A 27,893-nucleotide genomic window follows, 5' to 3' on the forward strand; every position below is an offset into this window, starting at 1 on the left:
TTCACTCGCCCTATAAATAACCTCATAGGAGAGCCAGTCGATGGTGCAGTGGCAAACAGTAACCACAAGGTGGCAGTTCATTTGAAGACAGTGACATACCGACCAGCGACTGTTCCAAGACACAAATTTAAAATGTATATGTCATGAAAGGTAGGTTACCTGTGTAGATTTGTGCCTTGGAACAGGTAGGGTAGGCAATGTGTTTTATAAACACTGGTAAACAACATAAGGTCCGAATGCAATGATACAATGTCCTACTTACCTCAATTTAAGGGTTGAGGTAATTTCACACTGTCTCTCATGAAGCTTTGCAGAATCTGCTGTGTGCGTTCATGTGTTTTGGAGGAGGTGTGGCTTTGCAGAATCTCTAAAGGGAGGGTGGGATCTCATGTTTTAAAAGCTAACTTGCTATTGCTAGCCTCTCCACAATTGCCTACCCTACCTTTAAACTTTAAAAGATTAATAAATGTAAGATAAAATATTGTAAACAGACACAGCTGCTTAGTTGAAGGTACAATATGTAAGAATTTTGCAGAAAAATATCCAAAAACCACTAGGCCAATGTTATATATTTTGTTTAGTTTATTACTTACAATATCCCAAATATTTCCAACTATTTGTAAATCGTGAGAAAATTGCGATTTTAACCAAGGAAACGGGACGTGTGAGCAGGGGTGAGGAGTCAGTCGCCAGTCAATGACGTCATATCCGTGTTGCCCTCGGTTTCCGCCAGGTTTGACCTCGCACTGCCATAGTAACCATGGCGACAGACGTGGACAACTCGGTTATGCCCGTTATGTCTAGCAGGACACTCACGCTGTTGTTGTTTTGTTCAAACATTATGGACCATGGCAAGCAGACTTTGAGACAAAAAAAGGCCTAAAACGAAGATCAGCATCTTTCGAGATGCCGAGAGCTCCACGTCCGCGACTAACTTCGACCTGACAGAGACGCGAGTGTTGCATGTACTTTATTAGACAGGTGAGCAAATGTACATAAAACTAATCAATGTTATTTAGTTCAACATGATGAAATGTTAGAATATGATCTGTATGTTATTCTAGTGTTGATCTAGCTTAGTTAGTCTCATACAGCCAACATTCAACACACTCAAATGCGGTTTAATGTGATAGTGTAACTGTTAGAGCAAGTGAAACAGCGCTGCGTTACCTCAAGTTTCATTCGTCTAATAAACTGACCTGTGTGAGTATTAATTCAGCACTTGCGTGTAGTTCGGTAGAATGAAATGTCCTTATTCCTTTATATCCGCAGGACTCGCGTTGCGTGTGGCGCTGGTATACATCTAACAATCGCGCCCTGCTTCATACCACAGTCATGTTAAAAACATCAATGTATTCACTCATCCATAAAAGATCCATCAGCTTGACGACAAGATCCATACTTACGCTTAATGCGGAATATACGTCATCACTATTCGCATTTGTTATTTATTTTTTTAATATTACAGTAGGCTATATATTATAAATGATTGTCCTTGTACATCATTATTTCTTAATTTCTTAATATTTAATCAAAATTACTTCTCCCTCTTGCAGTGACATCTCTTCTCTTCTCTGATGACGTGTTTACTGGCGTGAGGGCGGGACAACCTGTCACTAACATGTGATCAACCATCCAACCAATTCCTGATGAACAATTTTAAGTCCTGCTTTTCATTTCTTGCTTGTTCGAGAAGCCGTTTCACTTGGAAATACGTCACAATAGGGATGAAAAGATATGTTCAGACCTAAGGGTGTGATGTATGGTAGTCAAGCGAGTAAACATCAGACCTGCGTTTTCAGAATGGCGGAAAAAAGCGAAGAAAGCGCGGTCGGAAGAGTCTAGAAAAAGGTAACGAGAACAAGAGTCCCACTTGGTCAGGCTTTCACTGTTAAAGTTGATTCCTGCGATTATCATGAGAACAGTTGTCAATATCTCACATAATTATAAGGACATAAATAAGCCTACACGTTGTAAATAGTGTAAATGAGCGCAATTTGCAAACTAGATAAATTGCAATAATCATGTCTAACAACATCATAACGGACATTGTTACGAAATAATGCGACGTAGGCCTACATGTAACTTTATTGATGTCATCTGGCATTTAGGCTTAGGTAAGCCTAACGCGGTAGGCTACTTTATTATTATAAATAATAAGTCTGTGAGTGCAGATACGCTCTGCGTGAGTGTTATTTACGACAATAATGTTAAATACAAGTAGCCTACTCTACAGCGACTCTAGGGGTACGTCAATTTTATCTTGATAAAGTACGTTGGTAAAACTTTAGAATACGGTTCCTTCGTTAATGAATAACTACACAAGAACCAATGAGTAACACAATATTAACAATCTAGTAACTATTATTAACTAACAAGAAACTCTGATTAAGGAACTAGTAAGTAATAGCGCACAGATGAAAGTGGTAGTTCACTATTAACTAATCAATAACATCTATTTTTTTAATGCTTCCCAGAGAACTACTGAAAAAGTTTATTAACAATCTAGTAACTACTATTAACTAAAAATAAACTCTGATTAACGAATTAGGAAGTAATAGTGCACAGATGAAAGTGGTACTTCATACTTCTATGGGAATTACTAATTATTCGGATCCGTATTCTAAAGTGAAGATCATGGGAACTAACTAGTAATGACTCAAGTGTTGCTACATGATCTAGTCATGATTTGTGAAACCAAACACAAAAGTCATTTCAAGCGTTTGAGATTTTTGGTGAACTTTAGTATACTTTTAGAAATTTTCTTTAGAAGTACAGTAACACTTGAGTCATTACTAGTTTGTTCCCATGATTCTTACAGTAGTTACTAATGAAAAGCCAATAAAGTGTAGAATCTTGTCACTCACAAGATGTGACACACACACACACACACACACACACACACACACACACACACACACACACACACACACACACACACACACACACACACACACACACACACATATATAAGCTAGGAGACATACATAAAAACATATTTTTTTGTGAGGTAAGTTAAATGATAAATTCACTCTATGGTATTTGGATGGCTGATGACTCAATATGTTCCAGTCGTCACCGTGACTCTAGTGATTCAATGCCAGTCCAGAGGAATGCCAGAAAATTGGCCACATGACAAGTAAGGTCCAGACTACTGTATTTAAAAATCAATTTGTTTAAAATTATTCAGTTGATAAATAGACAGCATAGGCCAATTATTAACAGTCTGCTGTGCTATTACATATTGATAATGAAAACAACCTTGTGTATTCGTTTACAGTAGCAGTTCAAATGTTAATGTAGTGCTAGTCATTTATCCTGCATTGGTTATTGATTAGTTTTGTATGAATTATGAAAATTTTCAGTAGTTCTCTGGGAAGCATAACAAATATAGTAGTTATTGAAGTACCCCTTTCATATGTGCACTATTACTTCCTAATTCGTTAATCAGAGTTTATTTTTAGTTAATAATAGTTACTAGATTGTTAATACACTTTTTCAGTAGTTCTCTGGGAAGCATAAAAAAATAGTAGTTATTGATTAGTTAATAGTGAACTACCACTTTCATCTGTGCGATTACTAACTAGTTCCTTAATCAGAGTTTCTTCTTAGTTAATAATAGTTACTAGATTGTTAATATTGTGTTACTCATTGGTTCTTGTGGAGTTATTCATTAACGAAGGAACCGTATTCTAAAGTGTTACCAGTACGTTTCAGTAGGCCTATATAATACAACATAGTAAATCATCTATTGTCTTTCTTCATCTAAAAGGCCAAATTATTTTTGCAATTCTGATTTGTGAATAATGGTTTATCAAAGTACATTTTGTCTATGTGGTGTGCTACATACATGCATATATTACATTTAGCCCATACGGTCTGTATGGAAATCGATTATGACATTTATGTGTGTGTGTGTGTGTGTGTGTTTGTGTGTGTGTGTGTGTGCGCGTGTGTGTGTGTGCCATGTGCGTGTGTGCGTGTGTGTGTGTGTGTATGTGTGTGTGTGTGTGTGTGTGTGTGTGTGTGTGTGTGTGTGTGTGTGTGTGTGTGTGTGTGTAGGGGTGTGTGTGTGTGTGCGCGTGTGTGTGTGTGCCATGTGCGTGTGTGCGTGTGTGTGTGTGTGTGTGTGTATGTGTGTGTGTGTGTGTGTGTGTGTGTGTGTGTGTGCGTGTGCGTGTGTGAGTGTGTGTGAGTGTGTGTGTGTGTGTGTGAATGGGCATTTTAGTAAGTAAAGAGTGTGTAAATCTGTCATGTAACTTAGTCAATGTGTTTCCTGACAGGATACACATCAGTGCCTAGTGGCCAGGACAAAAAAATGACACAAACACTCATACTTACAGTAAACACACTCACTGCACCTCGTGCCACTGATTGACAATCAACCACAGGATGTGCGTGTTAAAGATAGGAGAATGTTTGAAATGATATACACTGCAATTCAAACCCCCTTTACCTTTCCCTATCTGCACAAACTGACGTACACAGACATAAATCACAGTCAGTGCTTGAACAACAGCTCCTCTTCTACTCTTAATCAAGTGTTACACAAATCCTGCATCCACACCTGCCATTTACATCCTGTTGACAAGCTTCTTCATAGCAAAAAGCGATTGTGTCTTGGTCAGAGAGTCAAGATGAATAAAGGTGAATCTGATTAAAAGTCACAAACATCTGTTATTTCTTACCGGGACCTACTTCAAATATTATAAAATACAATAAAATATCATGCATCTTATGTTTTTCTCATTTTATTTTTATGATATTAATTCTGAAGTTAGTGACTTCACAATAAATGCATAATAAATATTATTGTAAGATTCCTAAGAGATGTTTAAGATGTCTGTGTCATAAATTGTTTCTCCATGACCCTTTGATTAAATTCTGCTTATTATTTAATTAGTCTCACAGGAATCACAGCTTTAATTATGCCTGATTGTTGGTTAATGTCTGGCCTGACTACAACTGACACAGGCAGATAATGAAAAAAATTATGGACAGTTAATATAAAAAAAAAAAAAATATATATATATATATATATATATATATATATATATATATATATATATATATATATATATATATAATGTTAACTGTCCATAATTTTTTTCAATATCTGCCCGTGTCAGTTGTAGTCAGGCCAGACGTTTGTGTGTATATATATATATATATATTGTGGCAACATGCAGACAGCAGTTAGACCAATCAAATGTCAAATGAAGTGGGTGGTGATGGCGCAGTGGATAAGACACATGCCTTTGGTGTGAGAGACACGGGTTCGAATCCACTGTGAGACACCAATGTGTTCCTGAGCAAGACACTTAACCCCTAGTTGCTCCAGAGGTGTGCGACCTCTGACATATATAGCAATTGTAATTCACTTTGGATAAAAGCGTCTGATAAATGTAAATGCAAAGTATGATTTAACATCTTTTTCTTCTCAGGCCTACATTTATAGAGAAATGTAGGTATCATTTATATATTCATGAACTGAAATTTAAGAACAGAAGAGCTCGTATTTGGAAGCCATTTGTGTCTCGGTTGATGCCAGTGTTATTTTAGTATTATTTATAGTCTATACTAAAGTATTATAGAATTTATTAATATTTTGAATTATCATTTAGTTTTATATTTTCAGTTTTACATTTGTGTCTCGGTTGATGCCAGTGTTATTTTAGTATTATTTATAGTCTATACTAAAGTATTATAGAATTTATTAATATTTTGAATTATCATTTAGTTTTATAATTTCAGTTTTACTTTTAATTTTAGTTTAAGTTTTAGTAATTTCTATGTGCTTTTGTTATTTGTCATTATTTTTATTTTAGTAATTAATCAGAATGCTTTTTCAAGTAACTAGTAAAATAACAAAACTTTTTAATTTACAATAAAATATCTGAGTTACTTTTTCAAACAAGTAACAAAAGTTACTTTGTTTTCCCATTTATTGACTGACAGCTCTCACAGAAATCAGGAGTGAGTGCAGAGGTGTTGTGTTCGATGTTTGTTCCTCAAAATGAATCAAAAAAGCGAATGCGAACTCAGAATATTACACAAACCTAAATGTTAAATAACACAAATAAACTTTATGTATTTAATCTCACTTTATCACCCAATGTCTTTAAAGCTGACCTTAGATGATCCAGTTCAGCCATACGAAGAAGCAAAAATGACTTGAAATGAGCTGAAAGGTTTGTTTGAGCAGCACCCTCTGTACAGGCGTTTATTCATTTTACTTTTGCTGTGAAACGGCCTTTAAACTTTTGGTAAAAAAATAGAACTTCTTTTTGTTATATCAAGTTAAGTCAAGTCACCTTTATTTTTAGAGCGCTTTATTGTTTCAAAGCAAAGTTTACAGTTATTAAAAAACAAGCAAGCCAGCTCAGCCCAGCTGAAAAAAAGGGGACGCAAAATAACATGACACATTACTTTCCATAAAAAGTAACCAAGTATTGCAGTTAGTTACTTTTTTATGGAGTAACACATTACTTTTATAGGCAACTTTCCCCAACTTTAACTTATTTTAGTTACAGTAGTTGCCAAGGCAACATTTCTAATTGTCAAGTGTTTTTTTAATTTAAGTTTTTCATCTAATACTTTTGTTTTAATATTTTAATAGTTTTAGTTTTAGTAAAATTTGTTTTAAAAGTCTTACAAGTTTTTTATAATAAACTGAAATCATTAAAAGATGTATATAAACATTTCTTTAACATGATTATAATTAGATGAGATAGAGGTCTTACATTTCTTGGCTTTCTATTTATCTACAAAACTACCATGGTATGAATTATCAAAAAGCATTTGAGTTTGTTTTAAACACAAACCACTACATTTACTTGTAGGCTGCAAAATTGAATAAGAGGGACAGAGCACATGTGGCCTCTAGTAGGTCCACACTAAAAAAATAATTCAAATTCCACAACCTGGTGCATATAAATGTTACGGTTACAAGAAAACAGCAGGAAAAGTATATATGAACTAAAGTGATGATGTAAACTGAGTCAGGTGAATTATGGCTTTCTGTTCTTTATCTAACAAGTATCTCTATATGATACATGTTTGTATATGACATACATAAATATTTGCATGTGGCACTTGGTTAAAAAAACTTGAGGTATCCCAGCAGCTACTCCGACTGGGAAAACAACTCCAGATGTCCAAAGCAGGAAAACTGCACAATAGAGTCTATAGGGAAACGGTGAACAAGCATAAGGGGGGGAAACTAGGTAGTTAAGAAAAGAGGATGAGAATAGGGGAAAGGCTTGTGAATGAACAGTCATCTTTTTTATATAGCTCAATTCAAATGACGCTTTAAAATTCCTGAAAGTTCCTGACTATCTCAAAAGATTTTATTTGGAGACAGTTGAGAGTGCAACCTCATGTCAAAAAATAAATAAATAAAAATCTGGCTTGGAAACACCGATGGGAGTTTTGAGAGAACTGGAGGGGATCTGAAGTACCAAGGGCATGAAGAAAAAACAAGAAAGACATGGAAAAAAAGAGTGACTCAAGTTAGGGGAACAAAACGACAGGAAAAGTGGAGCGATAAAGGAAAGCTGCGTGAGAGGAGGGGCTATTTTAAGAGATGGCTTTCCGGCAGGTGAGAGAGCTGGGAAAAAAACTTTCAGGAACAAACAGTCAGTTGAGATGTAAAGAGGTGGTGAGTCATGAGAAGAGGAAGGTACTGTAAAAGTATGACCGTGTCAGGGTTAGAGAAAGAAACATAAAATATATTATCATTTAGATGTTACATCTGTACCTGTTTAAACAGAGATGGAGACTTGTCTATAAGAAAAAAGGTACAAATATATTATAATCCACTACAATTAGCAATGAGGACACACCCCCTTGTGTAGCCACGCCCCCTTCCCACTGTCATATAAATACAGAGGAGGCAGAGGAAACTGTAGAACTTACATGCTTTTCTCATAGTCAAAGGCCAAGTGGATCATATTCCGTTTTCCTCAACAGTGTGACACTGTTTCTAAGGATTGATGGTCAGGACAAAAAGTCTTCTCAAGTGTCTCCATTCCATGCAAGGTGAGTTCCTAAAGAGATCAACAGAACGTTAATTACATAGTTGCATTTAATTGAGAACAGAGTGACGAGGCATATTATCTGTCACTAACCCTAAACCAAACCCTATTCCTAACCCTAACCCAATAGTAAGTATGTTGTTAATTACTATTACCCGGCACTTTAATATATAGTTACAATGTAACACAGACACCTTAAAATAAAGTGTTATTGAATATTTTTACAGGGTATCTAATGATACTAAAATAACACTTATTTATTGGTTGATTGATTGATTTGCATCCCTTCAGGTCATACCATTATGGAAGTGGCTGTTTTGCTGTTGCTGACTATTCCAATGAACTCAGCCACACAAGTGAGACAGTCACGGAGGTGAGTGCATTTACACACTTACACACGTTGGGTTTCCATGTTTTGTGGGGACTTAAAATGATTTTTAAACTGTACAAATGTCATATTCAATTCCCCTACCCCTAGACGTACCCATCACAGAAAACTTTCTGCATTTTTAGTATGGTTTATAGACTGTTTTCCTAATGGGGACCAAAACATGTCCCCACAAGGAGAAGGATTTCTGGTATTCCCATTCTCGTTGGGACATTTTGACCACATACACATGCTACATAATCTCACACAATATTTTCACATGTATTAAACAGGACACAGACAGAAAGCCTCTCACTAGTGAAGAGCATACAGAGGTCAAGGCAAGTGACCTTGGTCGACAGAGAGACTCCATCAATGGAGACCAAAACCAGCAGCAAACCCGATGCAGATCTGGTTCTACAAACCATCCCTCATAAAGCCAGAGAGTAAGTGAATCACTCTCTAAAGCTAAACAGTTATCAAAGAATATATACTTCAAACGTTAAAAAGTGTCTTATGTTCACTAAGGCTGCATTTATTTGATAAAAAAAAACAGTAAAACAGTGATTTTGCGAAATATTTTTTTACAATTTGAAATTAACATATTTTTAAATGTATTTTATTCCAAATATTTTAGAATTATTTGATCATGATGAATAGAAGGGTAAAAAGAACTGCATTTATTTACAAATAAATAAACATTTTCAACATTATATATGTCACGGTCACTACATTTCCCATCATCCTCCCTGGCCCTCACCTGCATGCTCTTCCTGTTCTTTGTTCAGTTTCTTGCCACTCCTTCATTAGTTAATTTGGTTGAGCTGTATCTTGTTGGTTTCTATGGTTACTGTCATTGAGTTAATTTGCCCCAGCTGTGTCTTGTTTCCCTGATCTGTTCTCTGTTTTTTTTAAGCCCTCTGTTTCTCCCTGCTCCTTGTCTTTTATCTTTTTACTTTAAAGGTGCTCTAAGTGATTTCACATGTTTTTTTTTTTAAATTGCCTCATACAGCAAACATCTCCTCACTATCCGCTAGCTGCCTGTCCCCTGAACACACTGTAAAAAACGCAGTCTCTGCAGACACCCCAGGCTACACAAACGGCAACAAAAACAAACTGGGCTAACCCGCACCATGAAACACAACAAACTGTTCCAGCCAATAACCGACAAGAAGGATTTGGGGGTGGGGTTTGGGGGGTTAGTGCGCGGATGAGGAGGAGGGAGGGTCTTTCTAGCCTCCGTTTAGTTTAACAATACTTTAAGTACTTTTAAGGTTTCATTCATTAATATTAGTTAATGTATTAACTAACGTTGAGCGATACATTTGGTACAACATTTATTGTTGTACCAAATGTATATGTATGTATATTATATGTAGTATTTTTATTGATTTTAATAATGCATTAGTAAATGCAAATATCTTAAATCATAGACCAGTATAAATGCAGAAGCCATGGATTGACATTTGTCTTCTCTCTCTCAGAAAGCGAGCAGCTCAGAGAGGCTGTCAGCTTGGAACATGTCAGGTACACAACCTGGCCAACAAGTTATACCGAATGGGTCAGAGCAACGGTAAAGACGAATCCAAAAAGGCCAACGACCCAACAGGATATGGACGCTGAGACTAAAACATCCCAGACGAGCTTCTGCTCATCCATCAAAGGACAGAATATGTTTGACTGGTACTGCTCAGGATATTGCTGATATAAAAAAGAGTTCAAATAAGAGAACTATTCTATATTATATTAACTAATTTACTAAGATATTGCATGTCTTTGATAGACTTTGTTTAGGCTGCTCTTATAATATAAAAGTTGTATGTATTATATTTAAAAATTGTATATAAAGGTGAAAAAAGTATAATGAATAAAAAACCTAACGACTTTATGGTTTATAATTTGTGTTGTCCAACATGGTAGCTTCCTTTGGCATATTCATTTTGCTCTTGTGAATATGAAGGGTACAACGGGGCTTTTAACTAGGAAAATATGTCAAGTATTTTGAGTACCAAAATATCTGACGAATAAAAAAAATACATTTATTTTTTAATATTTAGATATTCAGTGTAAAGACATATATTTTTTGATTGTCAAACATTTTGGCACTCAACATGTTTGGCATAATTAAATAAACAATAAATAATGATCCATCTCTGTTCATTATTCATATTATTCAAAAATACCATATATTTTATTATTATTATATTTATTATTAATATTATTATTAAAAATAGGTGATGAGGGGCATCTTTTAACTTACATTTAGAGTAAAATGTCTTTCAGCATTGAGGAAAGTTAATTTAATGTAACCTACTTAATTGCAATTTAATATTTAATGTGCAAATATTTAATTTGATGTAATTTGTAATTTACACTGTTTTGATCTCTGTCTTACTCTCTCTTTATACACACACACACACACACACACACACACACACACACACACACACACACACACACACACACACACACACACACAATAATAAAATATGATTTTTATTTAATAAATAAATAACATTTCTCACAATTTTATATATTTATAAAAGAAAAACAAGATTTCCACCAGATCAAATGGCATTTTAGTTCCGTTGTACATCAGGTAAATTAGGAACCCTTTTTGACACTGAGATAACTCAAATGATCTAATTGTTCCAATTATCTTGAATTAGCCCTAACATAATAAGCAAATATAACAACTATAACCTGGCATTTTGTTGACGGTGATTTTTGAACAACCTACCTAGACAAATCCTTTGTGTAGCGAACAATATACCGGATTTTTTGATTCAAGCATAAATTATCGTTATGTCTCGTCTCACAGGACAGGTAGCCTACTGTCTCGTTTCACACACACACACACACACACACACACACACACACACACACACACACACACACACACACACACACACAATCTCCTTTGTAGCCACACCCTGCGCGAGCGCTGGTTACACCTGTTTTCTCAGGTAACCCGGCAGTCTCCAGCGATTCCGGACTTCCTCTTACATGGACGTTACGCGCTGCTGCAGAGCGCTTTGAAGTGAATCTTACTACAAACTAACAGCGACTTTATAAATGAGAGCATAATACTTATACATCTTAACATCCATAAACAAACCAAGATGAACGAAAAGGACATTGAGCAAGGAGGAGTCGCCGTGATGCCGAAAACAGATCTGGTAGGTCTGTCAGAAAGTTGATGCTTTTTTGCATTTGATTTTGTATCGTCATTACAAACACGCTTTAGCTGTTTGCTTGTCATATATTATGTTCTTAAAGATTCAGTATTTTAAAGCATTCTGTGTTGGTTATGAGCAGCAGGACTTCAGGGAGTTCCTCAAAACAACATACCATGGATTAAAACAAGACTGTGCACGTGTTTGTCAGTCTATGGTCTCACTTTACTAACTGCAGTGTTAATGTATTACAGTGCTATTTGTTGTATTTTTTAAATGAACAACAAGTATTTTATGGAAGTTAGTTTGATTTACGTCGCCCTGTAGCAACCTGAGGTTAATATAAATATAAAATATAATATATAATATAGCCTATCATTTCAATCAAAGTTGCATTCAAACTTTTATACGGTTTTTATGCAAATTCCTCTAGAGAACTGTTTAGTAATAGTTCATTGTACTGTGCATCAATAAAGTTTGTGCTTTGGTGTTTCAGTGTAGGCTACCAAACAATGCAATGGGGAAACTAAACACAAAACCCAGTTCATATGATCTAAATAAGTGATGAAGCACCTTAATGGCTGAACTGGTCTGTCTTGCTTTCCTGATGAAAGGGATGGGTGCGGATCTAATGATGAAATTACAAGAGGAGTTAAAGTGAGCTGTTTACCCTAGCTTTGTGATTTTCTCATTCTGACCTTCCTTGCGCAAAACCATTAGATAAGATAAAGTGTTACAAGCTTTGAAATTCCACTCAGCATATTTCCCTCAATAGCTTGATCTTGCTAACTTAATGACATTGTCACCGTACTGTAAGTCCAAGACCACTGTTGTACTAGCTATCATGTTTTTAGAGCATTCATTAAAAACTATTTCTTTTATTGATTTTAGAGCTGGATTCCAGATTCCTTTAAAAAGAGAGTGTGCACAACATTTGTGGAGGACTCTTTCAGGTAAGATGTCTGACTTGGTGAGTATTCAGTATGTCTTGTTAGATTCCTTCTGATCCGTCTGTTGTTTTGTAGCAATGGTGGTCTGTGTCAGTGTGGGTCCACGCGAGACACGCACCCCTCAGTGGCCCTGGGCGATAACTTCAGCACAGCCATGGTCAGCCACTGGGACAGCACACAGCACTCCTCCGAACAGCCCACAGACGCCTATGGAGAGCTGGAGTTTGCTGGAGCCGGCAAGAGACACAGCTATGTGAGTACCTCTCCATTGTGGATGGGCTGTATATGAGCTGTATGAGCTATAAAGTTATAGATATTGGTGATTTGGATCACATGGAAAATAGAGATTATAGAGAATACACTTTTGTAAACAAGCAAACCAACTTTCCAATAGTGTCTGGCTGCAGACTTGCAGTTGCACTCTCAGACTTGCACGCTCAGTCTCCTGCGCTTCCTCTGCAAGTGACGACACTTGCAATCGACACAAATAAACTGTAAATACGTTTCCAGCAGTTCATTCGCATTATTGATGCTGTTAAACGCTTTAAAGTATTTGTATTCTATAACGACACCGCCAATTTTCCCCCAAAAGTTATTTTTGCAGCTTGTCTTTATCAGAATACTATGCTATATTTATTTTGCATTCAAGTAGGCAAAGACTGTTGTAATATAACAGCAAAGCTAAATATCAAGGACACAAGGGAATTATTAGGTTTACACAATTAAAAAAAAACATTAAGCTGATGCAGATTTTTTATGTTTATTGCAAATATGTCAATTTACATCCAACAATCTTATATTACTGAGTAAAGTAAATACACAATATAAAACTGAGCATGCAAGTGCTAGTCTGCAGCCAGAGAAAGAGAAAAAAGTTGTTCTAATAGTGTGCTGAGATTTTGTATAAAAATGTATATAAATAATTTTCACTTACAGTTTTTTTCAATTGCTAACAAGCATTGGTCAATATTGAAGCCAAATTTTCAAAACTATTCACACATTCAGTGAAACAGAAGTCTATGCAAACCAAACTGTGAATAATTTTGTATTGCTTTCGCACAAAATGCATTCAATGACCACATTTCCTAAAATCCATGAACACTATTGTCAAACACTATATATTCTCAGCACATTTTTGAATGCTAACACATTGCTTTCAAAACTGATATAAGCACATTCAAATCAGAATGATGGCACATTCTGTGCGTTTTTATAGGAATTATATTGAACTATAAAATCTTTGCAGAATATTTACAATGAAATTAAATAATAATTAATACAAACACAACTAATTGCAATTTTATCTGAAAGCGAACCCAGGTGTCCTATTTTTAGTCTCTATTACAGTAGTATTTTTTTTTCAGTCATCTTTTGGTAAATCGTGATGGCTTCAGAATGATTTTGTTTGGAAACATGGATCAAGGAATACACATTTGGTGGGGAAAGAAGAGTAGCCCATCCATCCATCCATTAATCCATCAATCAAAAGCACTTGTCATGTGTAGGGTCATGGGGAGACTGGAGTCTTTCCCATCATCTCTGGTCATACTAGGCAGGAAAACATCCTGGACAGATGGTCAGTCCATCACAGGGACAACACACACACATACACATTCATATTCACACTCACACCTACAGGCAAACTTACAGTCTCCAATTCACCTGTCATGTATATCTTTGGATATTGGGGGAATCCAACGTCAACACAGAGAGAACATACAAGCTCCACACAGAAAGAATTGTCACACATAGTGGTAGATGCAGAAGATGACGAAGAAGATTATGTTAAAAGTGTTTAATTGGTTGCGTGACGTCTGAGGCGTGGCTGGACAAAGCTGCTGTTATCCTCTGGTTTGCCCACTGTAAACACGGATCCATTCGTCCTCAGCGCAAAGTTGATATAACTTTCAAGGGTCCATCAGGGATTGCCACGGGGCATACCGAGGCGGAGATCTATACGAGAAAAATGCGAAGGAAATTTTTTTCCATTTTTAGTACATCATTGTCATGTAAACGTACCCTTAATGTGGTCTTCTTATTAGAAAAAGACTTAATATCAATCCCTGGGACAAAAAAATTGCCCAAAGTTGAAGAAATAGCCACATTTAACAAATCAGTAGCTTGTTTCTCTAACTTACAGTTGCTTCTCGCCATTGATTCCCATTTTGATCTCCCGTTCTCTTTATCCCAGTTTTTGCGTCTCTCCAGCACCACTGATTCTTCCAAGGTCTTTAATATCATGAGGGAGCATTGGAAACTGCCACAGCCCAACCTGGTGGTGTCGGTGGTTGGTGGTGAGAAAAAGTCAGAGGTCAAGACCTGGGTACGAGAGGTGCTGAGGCAGGGCCTGGTTAAAGCTGCACAGAGTACAGGTGACGTCTTCTCTACACACATAATATTATTCATATCTGTTTTTCATATATTTCCATGCTATACAAAGGTTTGCGTTATGCTACTTTCACAACTGTGTTAAAGTTGTGAAATCGGAGTAGAAGTTTTGATTTACTGCCAGACTGTAATTTGTGAAAAGGTTTGCCATGCGACTCTATGTTCGTAAATGTCATACCTGAAATGATCGATGAGCAACAGAAAATTGCATGATCACAGTGATTTGAGCAAACTTCAACTCTGCCTTCTATTGTACACTGACAAGATGCAAGAAGTATGAATATGAATCGTACATTCATGTCTAGAGTAACTGCAAGTTATTGTTACCAGGACAAAAATTCCTGCAGAACTATTTATTTCATCAACCTGGTATACTATGTCTGGAAAGTCGCCCTATATACTATATACCTGTATGTGTATATAGTAAAAAAATAATAATTACATTTCACTAAATCGATGCACAAAGCAATTTAATGGAAATATAATAATAATTAATATACATAACTGCATATTACATAATTCATATTATTAGAATGTTTGGGTCTCTGACAGGTAAAACAAAATCTTTACATAAAAATCACTATGAATTATGAAAGCAGCACAAATATATAAAATATAATAATAATTCATAAGAATTATGAGTAGTAAATATCATCAATTAAATAAAAAAACTAGATTTTGTATGTGGCTTACAAACACCTTATACATTACATATAGGTGCGTGGATCATAAACGGAGGGTTGATGGAAGGCCTTGGCAGGTGTGTAGGACAAGCTGTGAAAGATTATGCTACCGCAACATCTTCTATCACTCTCAGTAAAGTGGTACTTATTGGCATCGCTCCCTGGGGCCTGGTGAAGAATCGGGAACAACTCGTCAACCCTGAGGTAACGCAACCTAAAAAAAGAAACAGTCCTGGTGAGAATCATTGGCACCCTAACAAAGAATGAACAGAGAAGCCTGTGAAGAAATCTGCATTAATCCTTTTGATCTCTTTTTAAAAAATCACAAAAATCGATTTTGTAAAACCACAATTATTGGCACCCTTTTATTCAATACTTTTTGTAACCTCCTTTTGCCAAGATAACAGCTCTTCTCCTATAAATCCTGATGAGGTTGAAGAACGTCCTGGTTGCGTATGCAACCCACCGTTCCCTGAAGGAGGGAACGGAGGACGTAGTCGACGGTCGACTGAATTGGGATCTCGCTAGAGAGCCTGTCTTCTTCGAGTACTATTGAACGAGCCAATGTAATTGGCGTGCGTGATTCGCATCACATACTCCGCCCCCGCGGCGCGGGTATAAATACGGAAGTGGATGCACGCACTAGTTGCTTTTCGCTGAGGAGCCGAGAGTAACCCGGGGTCAGCGGTGGTCCAGAGGTAGTGGCAAGGGGACTACGTCCTCCGTTCCCTCCTTCAGGGAACGGTGGGTTGCATACGCAACCAGGACGTTCCCTTTCAGTCGAGAACGTCAGACGTAGTCGACGGTCGACTGAATTGGGATCACCCTTTGAACACGCCACTAACGCTGCCACCTTCCAGTGCCTAAACCAAAGCCTCCTGATGCCCCCGCAAACTTAAGGCGGGGAAGGACAGGGCTTAGGCCAGGGAAGTCACTGCTGTTCCTACAGGACCACTGGGAAAGCGTTCCCCGTACATTGGAAGGAAGGGACGCTGCGGAAGCCACATCCAACCCAGAGGGAGGTAACGTGGAGAATACGCATATGAACTGGGCGGAAACCGGGCAGTCTAACATATGGAATGTCACTGGGGTAGCTCCAGCCTAAGACGGGGGGAGAGACACTGGACAGTGACGGCAGAGAGACTCTGCCGAGGGAAGACACGGGCTCACCGCAGGGAGCCGTATCGTGGAAGAATACACATATGGGGTCGCCGAAGGGACCGCAACATATGGACCCAGCCTAACACAGGTTCCACACTGCTTACGAGTGGTAGGCCTAACACCAGACGTTCCGCACGTCCGACGTCGGAGGGGTGTGGAGGAACTCAACAGGGTTCAATTTTAAGGGAACTCAACTGGAGTAGAAAGGCGCGCGTATCCAGTCCATAGGAGGGGAATGGCGCAGCAAGCCAACACTTGAACCGGGCTCACGGTGAAACTGGCTTCATGAGAAGGGAGCCCACGGGAAGCAGCGGTTCAACTAGGTGTCGTCCAGCCCCCAACTCTAGAATCTGTTTTAGCAAAGCATATCGTCAACGCCCAGGCGGAGCACTTTACACTCATCATAGAGGAGCTCAACACCTAAGTGGACATGTTGCATCTCGGATCTTTGCCGAAATGAAGGCAAGCACTAAGTGCAACCTTGCATGGAAACAGCCTTCCCTCTCTGCTGAATTCCAACAGATATTTGTAGAGCTGGTCTGAGGTCTATGACTTGCATTCTGTACACGTCCAAGCGAACGGACAGAGAAGCCAGGGCTGGATCTGCCTCCTCCAGGGCAGCGCTTGCAGGCTCACCACCTGCTCCTATTACGGGAGAGGTAGGAACCTTGGGCACAATCCGAGCCGGGGTCTCAGCTTGTGAGAGTTAGCCGGCCCAGACTCCAGGCACAATACGTTGACCGAAAGCGAGCAAGTCCCTACCCTCTAGTAGAGACCACGCGAGCAGGAGAACTGATATAACAGATTTTTTAACTCACTGCCTGCAGTGGCTCAGGGGCGGTCTCTGCAGTGCAGTCACACCAGGGACAAGACCCAAGAGGATAAAGAGGGGCACAAGGATTTACAAGACCTTGCTCCTCAGGAACCTGACGATCAGAATGTGCTTCTGCATACTTCTGCAACACGATGAGCGTCGTTTAAACACCGAGGCAACATCATTTTGAGGGTGAAGGAAAACAGCCTACTGCAACCCATTTTGCAGGAAAGAGAGCACTGAAGTGATCGAAAGTTTTCAGGATCTCCTCTGGAGAGAAGACGCACTCAATGACTAGGTTCCACTTCTAAAGGCTTAAGCACGCTACCCAATTCTAGGGGGTGCTCGCAGAAGTGATGGTAACTATCACATGTTCTTGTAATAGCCACCTGAACCTCCGCGTTCAGATGTAAGACCGCCCGGAATCTCCGGGGGAAGAACGCGTGTGCCATCGTGCCCCGTCCCCGAAGAGTTTTCAGGGGAAGTCAGGAAGGCTGTTGATGGGAACCAGGTCTAGTTGGGCCAATAAGGGGCAACTATGAAGACCTGTTCCTCTCCTGACTTGGCACGTAGGTGCAAGCGACGGGCGCAAAAGACAGGAGCATTGCTCAACACAACATGTGAAGACCACTGGGCTTCAGGAGCGTTTTCTGCTCAGCACTTGGGTGTGACAAGTTCACTGAGCTTCAGGAGCATTCCTGCTCAACACCTGAGTGTGATAAACTCACCGAGCTTCAGGAGCATTTCTGCTCAACACTTGAGTGCGAAGAACTTCACTGAGCGACAGGAGCATTTCTGCTCAGCACTTGAGTGCGAAGAACTTCACTGAGCACCAGGAGCATTTCTGCTCAGCACTGCGTGTGACGAATTCACTGAGCTACCTGTGATGAACTCACTGAGCTACAGGAGCATTGCTGCTCAACACCTGAGTGCGATGAACTTCACTGAGTTTCAGGAGCAATTCTGCTCAACGTGAAGAGTGATGATTTCACTGACTTGAGCAGGCGCAAGGCGACCATGAGTCGCAGTCACTTTTAGAAGGCTCACTGGGGTTAAACGCTTTTCTGCGGGCCCCTGGGGCAGCTGAGACCCAGTGTTTGTCCAAGGGTAGTCCGCTCGGTTTACCCAAACACTGGCGGAAAAATAAAACCGGGGGGGCAACTGAGCGGCCCCGGAATGGTCATGACCCAGCCGGACCCAGGGGATGGAGTCTCCACTTGCCCTGGGTATAACTGTCGTGAGGCTCGATGGCGGCACGATTGAGTAAGCGGGAGGAGTGGAACAAGGCGCCCTCAGAAGCGTCTGACTCCAAGGAGGAGGTGACGGGTGAGTTTGTGACATGCAGGGGGAATGCATGTTCGCGATGTCTAACAACTCGAGGCACGAATGCCCGTGTAGTCGGGGTCGCCCAGGCCCCCGTTAAAACACGCCCTTTGTACATGGCCCCTCTGTTGAAGAGGGTTTGGCAGCAGACCGGGATGAACTATAGTCACACAGGGTGAGCTGCTCTGCCACGGTCACCTCGAGACCCGATCGTGAAGCTAGCGCTGAAGCGGTCACATATGGAGGAAGCCAAAGGCTGCGACTACCATATACCCCAGGAGCCTCTGAAAGTTCTTTCAGTGGGACCCTTTCTCACTTCAACACCAGCTGAACACATTCTCATTGGAGAGACATGTTAGACCGAGTACCTCTCCAAAACTGAAAAAGAGATACTCAGCCCGTGGGCGAGATTACTCTCTTCCAGTTGACCTGAAGACCCAAATGGCCTCTGGAGCACTCGAGGGGAAGGACACTGTACTGATACTCCACCGTTAGACGCAACATGCAGGATGGCCTGCGGTGCGGGGGGTAGAGATCTGAAGCACATGTCTTTCAGGTCAAAGCTGCAGACCAATCTTGGGCCAAGATGGTCACGACTCACCACCTAGTAGCACGAAGAGCCGAGTTTTCGACTGGCCTTCGTACCGGCTGGAGGGCGGCTATATCAAATCCTTCGCAAGCAGGATAAGATAAACACGCACAAGTCAGGAGCACTGCTCAACAATCGGTGTGATGAATATCACTGAATTTTCAAGAGCACGTCTGCTCAACACCTAATGTGATGACTATCACTGACTTGAGCGGGGTAGCCGAGCCTGAGGTGAGGCAGCAAAGTAGAGAGAGTGGTGTAAGTGTGCTGTGCAACACTTACCTGTCTCCACAAGCGGCAGGGGGCGCGTGAGAAGGCGGATGACCGGGTCCTCGAACGCACCAAGCTGCCTGCTGGCGACCAAGGGGGAGCTGAGGGGTGTAAGGCTATACAGGGTCACACCCGCCAGACTGGCCCTCTTGGGACCCAGGAACAGATGAAATTGCTCTCTCTTTGAAGTGTGGGTACCGCTTGCTCCGCTTTTTTTTTTTTTTTTTTTTTTAGGGAGCCAGCGGCTGAACAGACACACACACAAACAAAAGGCTCCACCCGGCCCTCACCCGGGGGGAGGGAGTGATCGTGCCACTCCAAGAGCATCTCCTCCATTCCTGGGCGGCCTGCTCCGGAATGCTTTCGCTGTCGCTTGCCACCTGGCTTGGCAGCACCTGGAGCGGACTGGGCGTCTCTACTGCGGCCGGCTCCATGCTAAGGCCTGGGTCGAGGCTGCTGCGGAGGGCCAGCAGGAGCGGCAGCCGGGGAGCGCCCACGGCGACGAGCAGGCGGAGGAGCTGCCACCGGCGGCGGGTGGAGGCAGCAGCTGGCCACCGGGGCAGGATGTGCCGGATGACCTCCGTCTGCGCTTGAGCGGCAGAGAACTGTTGGATGCAGTTCTCCACCGCGTCGCCGACCAGCCCAACCTGGGAAATTGGGGAGACCAGGAACCGAACCTTGTCCGCATCCGCCATACCAACCAGGCTGAGCCAACGAAGGCGCTACTGGACCACGAAGGTGGACATCGCCAGACCGATCACGCACGCTACGACACCCGTACCCCGGAGGGTGAGGTCGGATGCAGTGCGGTGCTCACCTATGAGCGCACGGTCTGGATTACCCTCGTGCATGCCATGGGTGCCCTAGCCTGCAGCAACGCCATGGCATGCAAGAGGAAGCGGCTTGCCCACAGGCTTTGTAAGCTCTGCCCGTCGGAACGGACAAAACCTCACAGGCCTTAGGGGGAGACGAGGATCCCCCCAAAAGGCAGCGGCCGCCGGACACAGGTGCACCTGTGTCGACAGACCGCTGCAATGGAGGGACACCTCGCAACCCTTCACCATTCCTCCATCAAGGGTACTGAGGGGGAAAAGCTATTCAGGCAGTTTCTGGCAGAGAAAGATGCTGTTCACCACCTGATAAGCTCTCCGTGCATTTCGGGAAAGAAAGGCACTGGGGCGGCGAGCTGAGAACCAGCGCGGCCCGCCCCAAGATACCAAACTCCAGATTCCAACCGAGACTGAACGGGACACGGTGGAGGTTCCATTCGAGCCCGGCAGCCTCGGCGGCCCGTTTCAGCATAGCTGATAATTCTGGATCCGGCTCGGGCAACATTGAACTCCCGGAGGGAGACAATGCAGCCGAGTCATCATCTCTAGAAGTCAGCTCACCCTCCGATGCTGCAATCGGCGTCCTGTCCTCCAGGGGAGCCCCGAGTGAAACCGCTGGCCCACCCATTACAGATGGACCAGCAGACAACACAGGAGGCTCCAGTGGTTGCAGTGGAAGGGAGGAGTGAGGAGCCCACAGGGAATGGTTACCGGGCGGGACATCCAACACTATCCTCCGGTCACCCATCCCACACAGCACCTGAGGGTGGGGCATGGTAATGGGGACTCGCTCTCCGCGAACGAAGGCGAGTCTCGCCCTCAACACTGCGACAGTCATGTTCCCACAGTGAAAACACGAGCTTTCAACTAAGGATTTTTCTTTTCTCAAACAACTTGTGATGTAGCTAACCCCAATACTCAACTAATTTCTGCAAATTTCCAGCTGTGATCCTTGGAGAGTCTTTGGCCACCCGAATTATCCTCCTTACTTGTATTAAGACAATGTAGACATGTGTTATCTTCTAGACAGTTTCATAACATCTCCTGTTTTGGAACTTAATTATTGCCCTGATGATGTAAATGGGAATTTTCAATCCTTTAGCTATTTTCTTACAGCCACATTTTTAATTTTGTGAAGCTCAACAATCTTTTGCTGCACATCAGTCATGCCAGGTGGAGCTGGGGGAGGTGGATGGTTTCAGAGGAACTCTGATAGGGCGTTGCAGGACTAGTTACAACAAACACTGAACCAGACTATTTAAATGTTGAGCAAGCAATCTCATTGGCTGCAGGATCAGCAGAGGCCAGTCAGCTTTTGCCAATGTGGCAATAGTGTGATTGCTTGTCGATTGCATGTAAAAAGGCCGGTGCCCTCTAGAGTTTCATAACTGAATTAGATATTCTTCTTTTTTTTTTACCCATTGTGATTTATGATCTATGGAATTTAGCCTTTGAGTTTCCTCATATTAATAGTCTTCATGGCTTGTCAATTTCATGCTCCTAGTCATCCTGATGTGCTAAAAATGTGTAAATATGATATATTCTTCAGAAATATTTTATTCATTAAAAATTTCTTGTGGTACCAATAAGTCCACATGCTATGTACTGCATTATGGTGTATGCAATTTCCCAATTTGTAGATAAAACAAATATAAAATGCAAATTCCACACTGCATTTGCATATGGTCTTTCAGAACAACAGTGTCTCATTCTTTCTCTTAGGGAAGTTTCCCCGCAAAGTATTTAGTCAAAAACGGAGCACGGGACTCTTGCTATCTGGATAATAATTACAAGGTGTTCCTTCTTGTGGATGATGGGACCATAGGGCGTAAAGGTGGTGAGGTTGCCTTCAGAGCCCGTCTGGAGGATTACATTTCACGTCAGCGCACAGGTACAAAATAAAATGCTGCTTAAATGTAGCATAAAATGCTACATTAAACTTGATGTTCATGAGATACTTATGTTTAATAGAATATTACTGATGTAGAGATGAGTTTACATAATATGGTTTGCATTTATTTCATTGAACAGGAGTGCAACATAGTAACTAGCAAATACTTGGTTTGAACAAGGGAGGTTTAGATTTTTGGCCCCCTAATGGCTATTTTGGGTGTATTACAAGAGAAGACCAAACTTTTAGTTTAAATGGCTACTAGGCTAACCATTCAGAAAGTGTTCGTAGAAGGTCATGTAAAGGTTCGTTTTGACAAAGTGTGTGTGTGTGTGTGTGTGTGTGTGTGTGTGTGTGTGTGTGTGTGTGTGTGTGTGTGTGTGTGTGTGTGTGAAACTTCCTACGGTGGTTTATTCTCAACGGTTTCGAAGATATTGGTAAATGTTTTCACAACGCTAAATCACAATGCTACACAAAGAAATGTAAGGCGAAACCTAGCATGTTTGGTATCGTTGAACTCGGAAAGGATTCAAGAATTGAAGGAGATGACTCCCGTAAAAATAAGTCGACCACACCCAAAGTTATGAGCATTTGAAAAAATGTTTTACCACTAGTTGGTGCTGGTCCAAAACTTATCAGGCTCCTTCAGGCAATTGTGCTAATGACCCATACAAAGTTTCGTAAAAATCTGTCATGCGTTCTTAAAATACAGCATTTTAGCACAAAATTCAAAATGGGCGACAGCCAAATTGACCGATATGGTCAAATTGGATTTCATTCGACTCTGCATGTTGCCCTGAATCTAATGAGAATTTTATCATTTTTGGACAAACTGTTCAGGGGCCGTATTCACAAAGAATTTTATCTTACCACTAGGAGTGCTCCTAAATCGCACTAAAATATTTTAGCTAGGAGTTTTCTCTTAAAAGTTATTCACAACGCCTTTCAGACCTACTCTTAGTAAAGAAAAATGACAACTCCTAAACTAAGAGTGAGTCTTCGTTGCTATGGATGACGTCATTACTCATGCACGAGCTTGACTGAAGTGACCACCTTGATTGGCTGATGATTGTAACGCGGGAATGATTCCAAACACCTCCCCTATGATGATGAGTGACAGGTGACAGGTCTGGGAATGCGTGCGCTACACAAGTAGTGCGAAGGACGGAAGATGATGAATAACTGAATAAATAGCCTAAATGAATAAAGAGTAAGGAAAAATAAATAGCCTAGTAGCCTAATGAAACATATGGATTGATGCAATATCTTTGCAACATTATTGAATTAATCTGTCACTATGCCTCTGCCTACGTTTGCAAAGAGAAGAACATTTTAATTTGATTCACAATGAAATGTTACAATTAGTTTACATGCAGTGAGTAGTTTTGGTTGTTGTTGGTGGCGTTGTTGCATCCCTAGTTATGCCTACAATGCAAAATTGTTCCCTCGTGATTGGAAGCTCCTGTAGCCGCCGCATACGCATTTCAAAACATCGCAACGTGAAATGCCACAAAAAGCGGTTTGTGAATAGGTCTTAGTGAGTTAGGAGTCCTCTCGACTTCTTTTAAGCTGTCCCAGACTTAGGTGCTACTTTTAGGGCTAAAATGCTTCGTGAATTACTCTTAGTCAAAAAAATTAGGAGTCCTAAAGTTACGAGTGACACGCCCATTATTTTTAGGAGTTGCTCCTAAATTCGCCAGTTAGGAGCTACTTTTAGCCTTAAAATGTGTTGTGAATACGGCCCCAGAAGTTATAAGCAAGAATAAAAAAAAAAATATCTCTGGACCAGTAGGTGGCGCTGCGCTGAAACGCAGCATTTAGCCTCCAGTCAGTTTGGTCTGAATACGATAAAGCGTTGTGGAGATACAGCCTTATGTCTGTTTTTGCAAGCGCTATGTAAAATTAGTTGCGCGGTATTCGAGAATGGTTCGACGAATCAACATGAATTCCATAACTTTTTGTTGGCATGGTCTGAAGATGATCTGATTAAATTTTCGTGAAAATCTTTTTGAAAAAATAGTTTTTTTGGAGAATTCAAAATGGCAGACAAATTGTCATGACGGAAAATTAGGTCATAGGGTGCAATCGAATTGGCTTGAGCTGAGGAACCAGAGAAAACAAGACTTTTGTTTCTATCCCTTATGGTTCAAAAGTTATTAGCATAAACATGATTGAAACTTTGGACAGTTGATGGCACTAAAGGGATTGAGAAAACTTTGGAAAACTCCAAATTTTCTATGGTGACAGTTTGTACTGTCCTTTAAAAATTTCGGACTGTCAAATTTCATAACTTTCCCGCAAGCGGTTCTATGGGCTGTCATAGACGTCTAGAGCAGAAGAAGAATAAGAACGCCAACGATTTCAATAGGTGCCTACGCACTTTCAGTGCTTGGCCCCTAATAATAATATTTCTAAGGAATATCATAGAGGGTTCATAGAATATCTTAAAGGAATAATACATTTATTTTTCATCCAAGTTTTAAGTTTATACAGTTTTGTTTTACAGCGTCTTATTTTACAAAAAAAAAAAAAAAAAAAAATTCAATGTTTTGTTGTTTATTCTTATTTATTCTTAAATTTATCCTTTTTCATTCGATTACATTTTAAAAACTTGATTAAATTGGTAGTTTATTTAAAGTTGTATTAAATCATAAAACACAGATACCCCCCCCCCCCCCCCCCCCCCCCCCAAAAGAAGAAAAAACAGAATTTAGGGAAAAATAAAATTGACTTCATGGCGGCCTAAATTAAAAACTGTGCCACTCTGTCAAGTTTAATTGTGAACAAACAAGTTTAAATTTTTACATTCATTCTCAAGATCTAACAAATATTTGGAAAGCATTTCCTTCCACCATTAATGGTAAATAAATATTTTGTGATAAATATCATGATATATCAATCGTATAATATATTAAAAAAATATTGTGATAATGTTTTTGACGATATCGCACAGCCCTATGTATGTGTGTGTGTTATATATTTTAAGGTTAAGATCTGTTTAATAAAAGCATTGAGGACTATATACTTGAATGCAATTGCTAAAAAAACACAATCTCATGTGCAGACAGTGCAAGTATTGACATTCCTGTTCTGAATATGCTGATATCTGGAGAAGCTTCCATGCTGGAGGTGAGTAGATTCCAGTTTAATTACATGCAAAACGTCCTCAGTCCTATATCTCTTGATTCTCTCTTACAATGTTTCTTCATTTCAGGCATTAGATATCTCTCTGAAGAATTCCATGCCCTGGTTGGTCCTGGCTGGTTCGGGGGGACTTGCCAATCTTGTGTGTGACATCGTGGAGAACGTGCAATCTGCTCCTATGCCCTCAACTGGAGGAGCAGAGAAGGAGGAAGGGACTCCCAACGTGGAGCTTAGAGAACGTTTGGCGGAGAAAGTAAAGATATACTTTCCTTCAGAGCAGGAGATGGACAAATATGTTGACAGGGTAAATGTTACACTCCTTATTCAACCATATAACATCAAAATACTAAAACTGAATTGTTTTTTAGTGCTGTTTTTTCTTCTTCTTTTTGCTTGGCTGGTACCTGAAAGGTTTTAAGCATCTACCAAAACAAAGACCTCATCTGCATTTATAACGCGGAACAGGAAGGAGCGGATGATTTTGACACTGTGATGCTTAAAGTCCTTGTTCAAGGTAAACTTTAAACTGTTTATTACATTGTTTCTACATCTCTTCAACTTGGAACCCTTTTGGTCTAAAGTTGACCTATTCATTAAATCTTTTTCTGTATATAATTTTTGTTTTCTCTCTCTTTGTGTGTGTGTGTGTGTTAGCGAGTAAAAAACAAATTACGGGCCATTCTAATCCCTATACTGATGAGTTGAAGCTTGCTGTAACATGGAACAGAGTGGACATTGCCAAGAGTGAACTCTTCAATGGAAACATCGACTGGAAGGTAGAGGATTGTGGGAAATATACTGTAAATGAGATTTTAAACTTGGGCTAGTTTTCAAGTGTTCTTGTACTTTAAACAGTACACCAGGGCTCTCGAAAAGCCAGAGTCATGGGTTTGATTCCCAGAGAATACTTGAACTGATTACATGTATACCTCGAGTCAATTTGGATAAAGTGGCAAAATTTTAAATATCCAAAGGAGGGATAAAATGTTTAAATACACTACTGTTCAAATTCAAATATTTGTGGTCAATGAGTTTATTTTTTAAAGAAAGAATTTAAAACAAGACAATAAACGCGTTGAATGAATCAAAAGTTACAGTAAATACATATTCAGCACAGCTGTTTTCAACAGATATTATAATATAAAGTGTTTTCTTGAGCAGCAAATCATCATATTAGAATGATTTCTGATGGATCATGTGAGACTGAAGACTGGAGTAATGATGCTGAAAATTCAGCTTTGTCATCACAGGAATAAATTACCTTTTAAAATATGTTCAAATAGAAACAGTTATTTTAAGGTGGTCCTTTTATGACCTTATACTTAGTCTTGATTTTGTTTTTGCGGTGTAAAAGAATATGCTTCCATGCCTTCAGAATTGTATGTTTTTTCTTTGTTTGTTTTTTTTCTTATACATTTTACATGAGAAGTTATACATCATTTAATCATGATACTTGTTAGAAAACTATGGTAATACAAACAGTAATCGATCACAACACCATGGCTAATTTTCCTAAGGGGCGGTGAACAACCTTACTAAAGCGAGAGCTTACAAAAGCTACAGTAAACACTAGCCGCTTTTCCATTACACTTCAAACTGAAATTGCGAATTGAAAATACGGCCAATGGAAACACGCCAATTTCGCAAAAACTCCCATTTATCGCAAAAATTTTTTTACGGTCACATGAGGTGGTTTTTCAGGCAATTCGAAAAAGGAATATTTTGCAAAACTGCTATGGAAAACAGTTTTTGCGCATTTACAGGTCACCTGACGTAGATGGCGCGGTATGTTTGGACAGAAGACAAGACAGAGTTCTTTATTGAACTCATAAAAGACAAAAGAATTACAGGAATACTGGATTCTAAACCTCAAAGAAATGCCACAATCAAGAGCTTGAAGCAGATATGAGGGAGAAACACCTCATATGTGCCCCTCACAAGTATAAGGGGCTTTCCTTACCATTAATGCTTGGTTAACACACTTACGGCTCCTTCGATTGAAAATAATGGCTAGTGCGATGGCTGGGATAACCTACCAACATCCTCTGCCATGATTGTTGGAATGACTTATCACGAGAAGAAAAAAATACGTTTTAGTCGCTCGGTTAATGGAAACACCGTCATTTCGCAATAGTATGGAATGGAAAGGCGTCAGTCTATATCAACACTTATGTTGGCTAGAGGGTGAGCAGAGTAAACAGCTTTGCCTTTTGTTTACATCGAGGCAACAACATTAAACTTATAATTGGAACTGTTAATCGAAAACGCAAG

The 27,893-nt window shown here is 40.1% G+C and overlaps 2 protein-coding genes across 2 annotated transcripts in view; both read left to right on the plus strand.

Moving 5' to 3' along the window:
* Nucleotides 1–7,918: 7,918 nt before the first annotated feature.
* Nucleotides 7,919–10,288, plus strand: LOC143714587 (uncharacterized). Its single transcript, XM_077205801.1, has 4 exons — nt 7,919–8,040; nt 8,328–8,409; nt 8,697–8,849; nt 9,888–10,288. Exons 1-4 carry the CDS (start codon nt 7,995–7,997, stop codon nt 10,024–10,026), a joined length of 420 nt encoding a protein of 139 aa, XP_077061916.1. The 5' UTR covers nt 7,919–7,994; the 3' UTR covers nt 10,027–10,288.
* Nucleotides 10,289–11,349: 1,061 nt separating this feature from the next.
* LOC143714781 (transient receptor potential cation channel subfamily M member 4-like) overlaps nt 11,350–27,893 on the plus strand; it is a 31,305-nt gene continuing 14,761 nt past the window's right edge. Inside the window, exons 1-10 of the mRNA XM_077206202.1 lie at nt 11,350–11,582; nt 12,471–12,532; nt 12,605–12,782; nt 14,721–14,901; nt 15,635–15,804; nt 22,310–22,478; nt 25,543–25,607; nt 25,693–25,926; nt 26,034–26,136; nt 26,277–26,398. Coding sequence (XP_077062317.1) covers nt 11,526–11,582; nt 12,471–12,532; nt 12,605–12,782; nt 14,721–14,901; nt 15,635–15,804; nt 22,310–22,478; nt 25,543–25,607; nt 25,693–25,926; nt 26,034–26,136; nt 26,277–26,398 — 1,341 coding nt within the window. The 5' untranslated portion in view covers nt 11,350–11,525. The remainder of the gene's footprint in view (nt 11,583–12,470; nt 12,533–12,604; nt 12,783–14,720; nt 14,902–15,634; nt 15,805–22,309; nt 22,479–25,542; nt 25,608–25,692; nt 25,927–26,033; nt 26,137–26,276; nt 26,399–27,893) is intronic.

The sequence above is a fragment of the Siphateles boraxobius genome, unplaced genomic scaffold, assembly GCF_051911475.1.
Source record: "Siphateles boraxobius isolate OS27281-9 unplaced genomic scaffold, OSU_SipBor_1 55, whole genome shotgun sequence".
NCBI classification, from domain to species: Eukaryota; Metazoa; Chordata; class Actinopteri; order Cypriniformes; family Leuciscidae; genus Siphateles; species Siphateles boraxobius.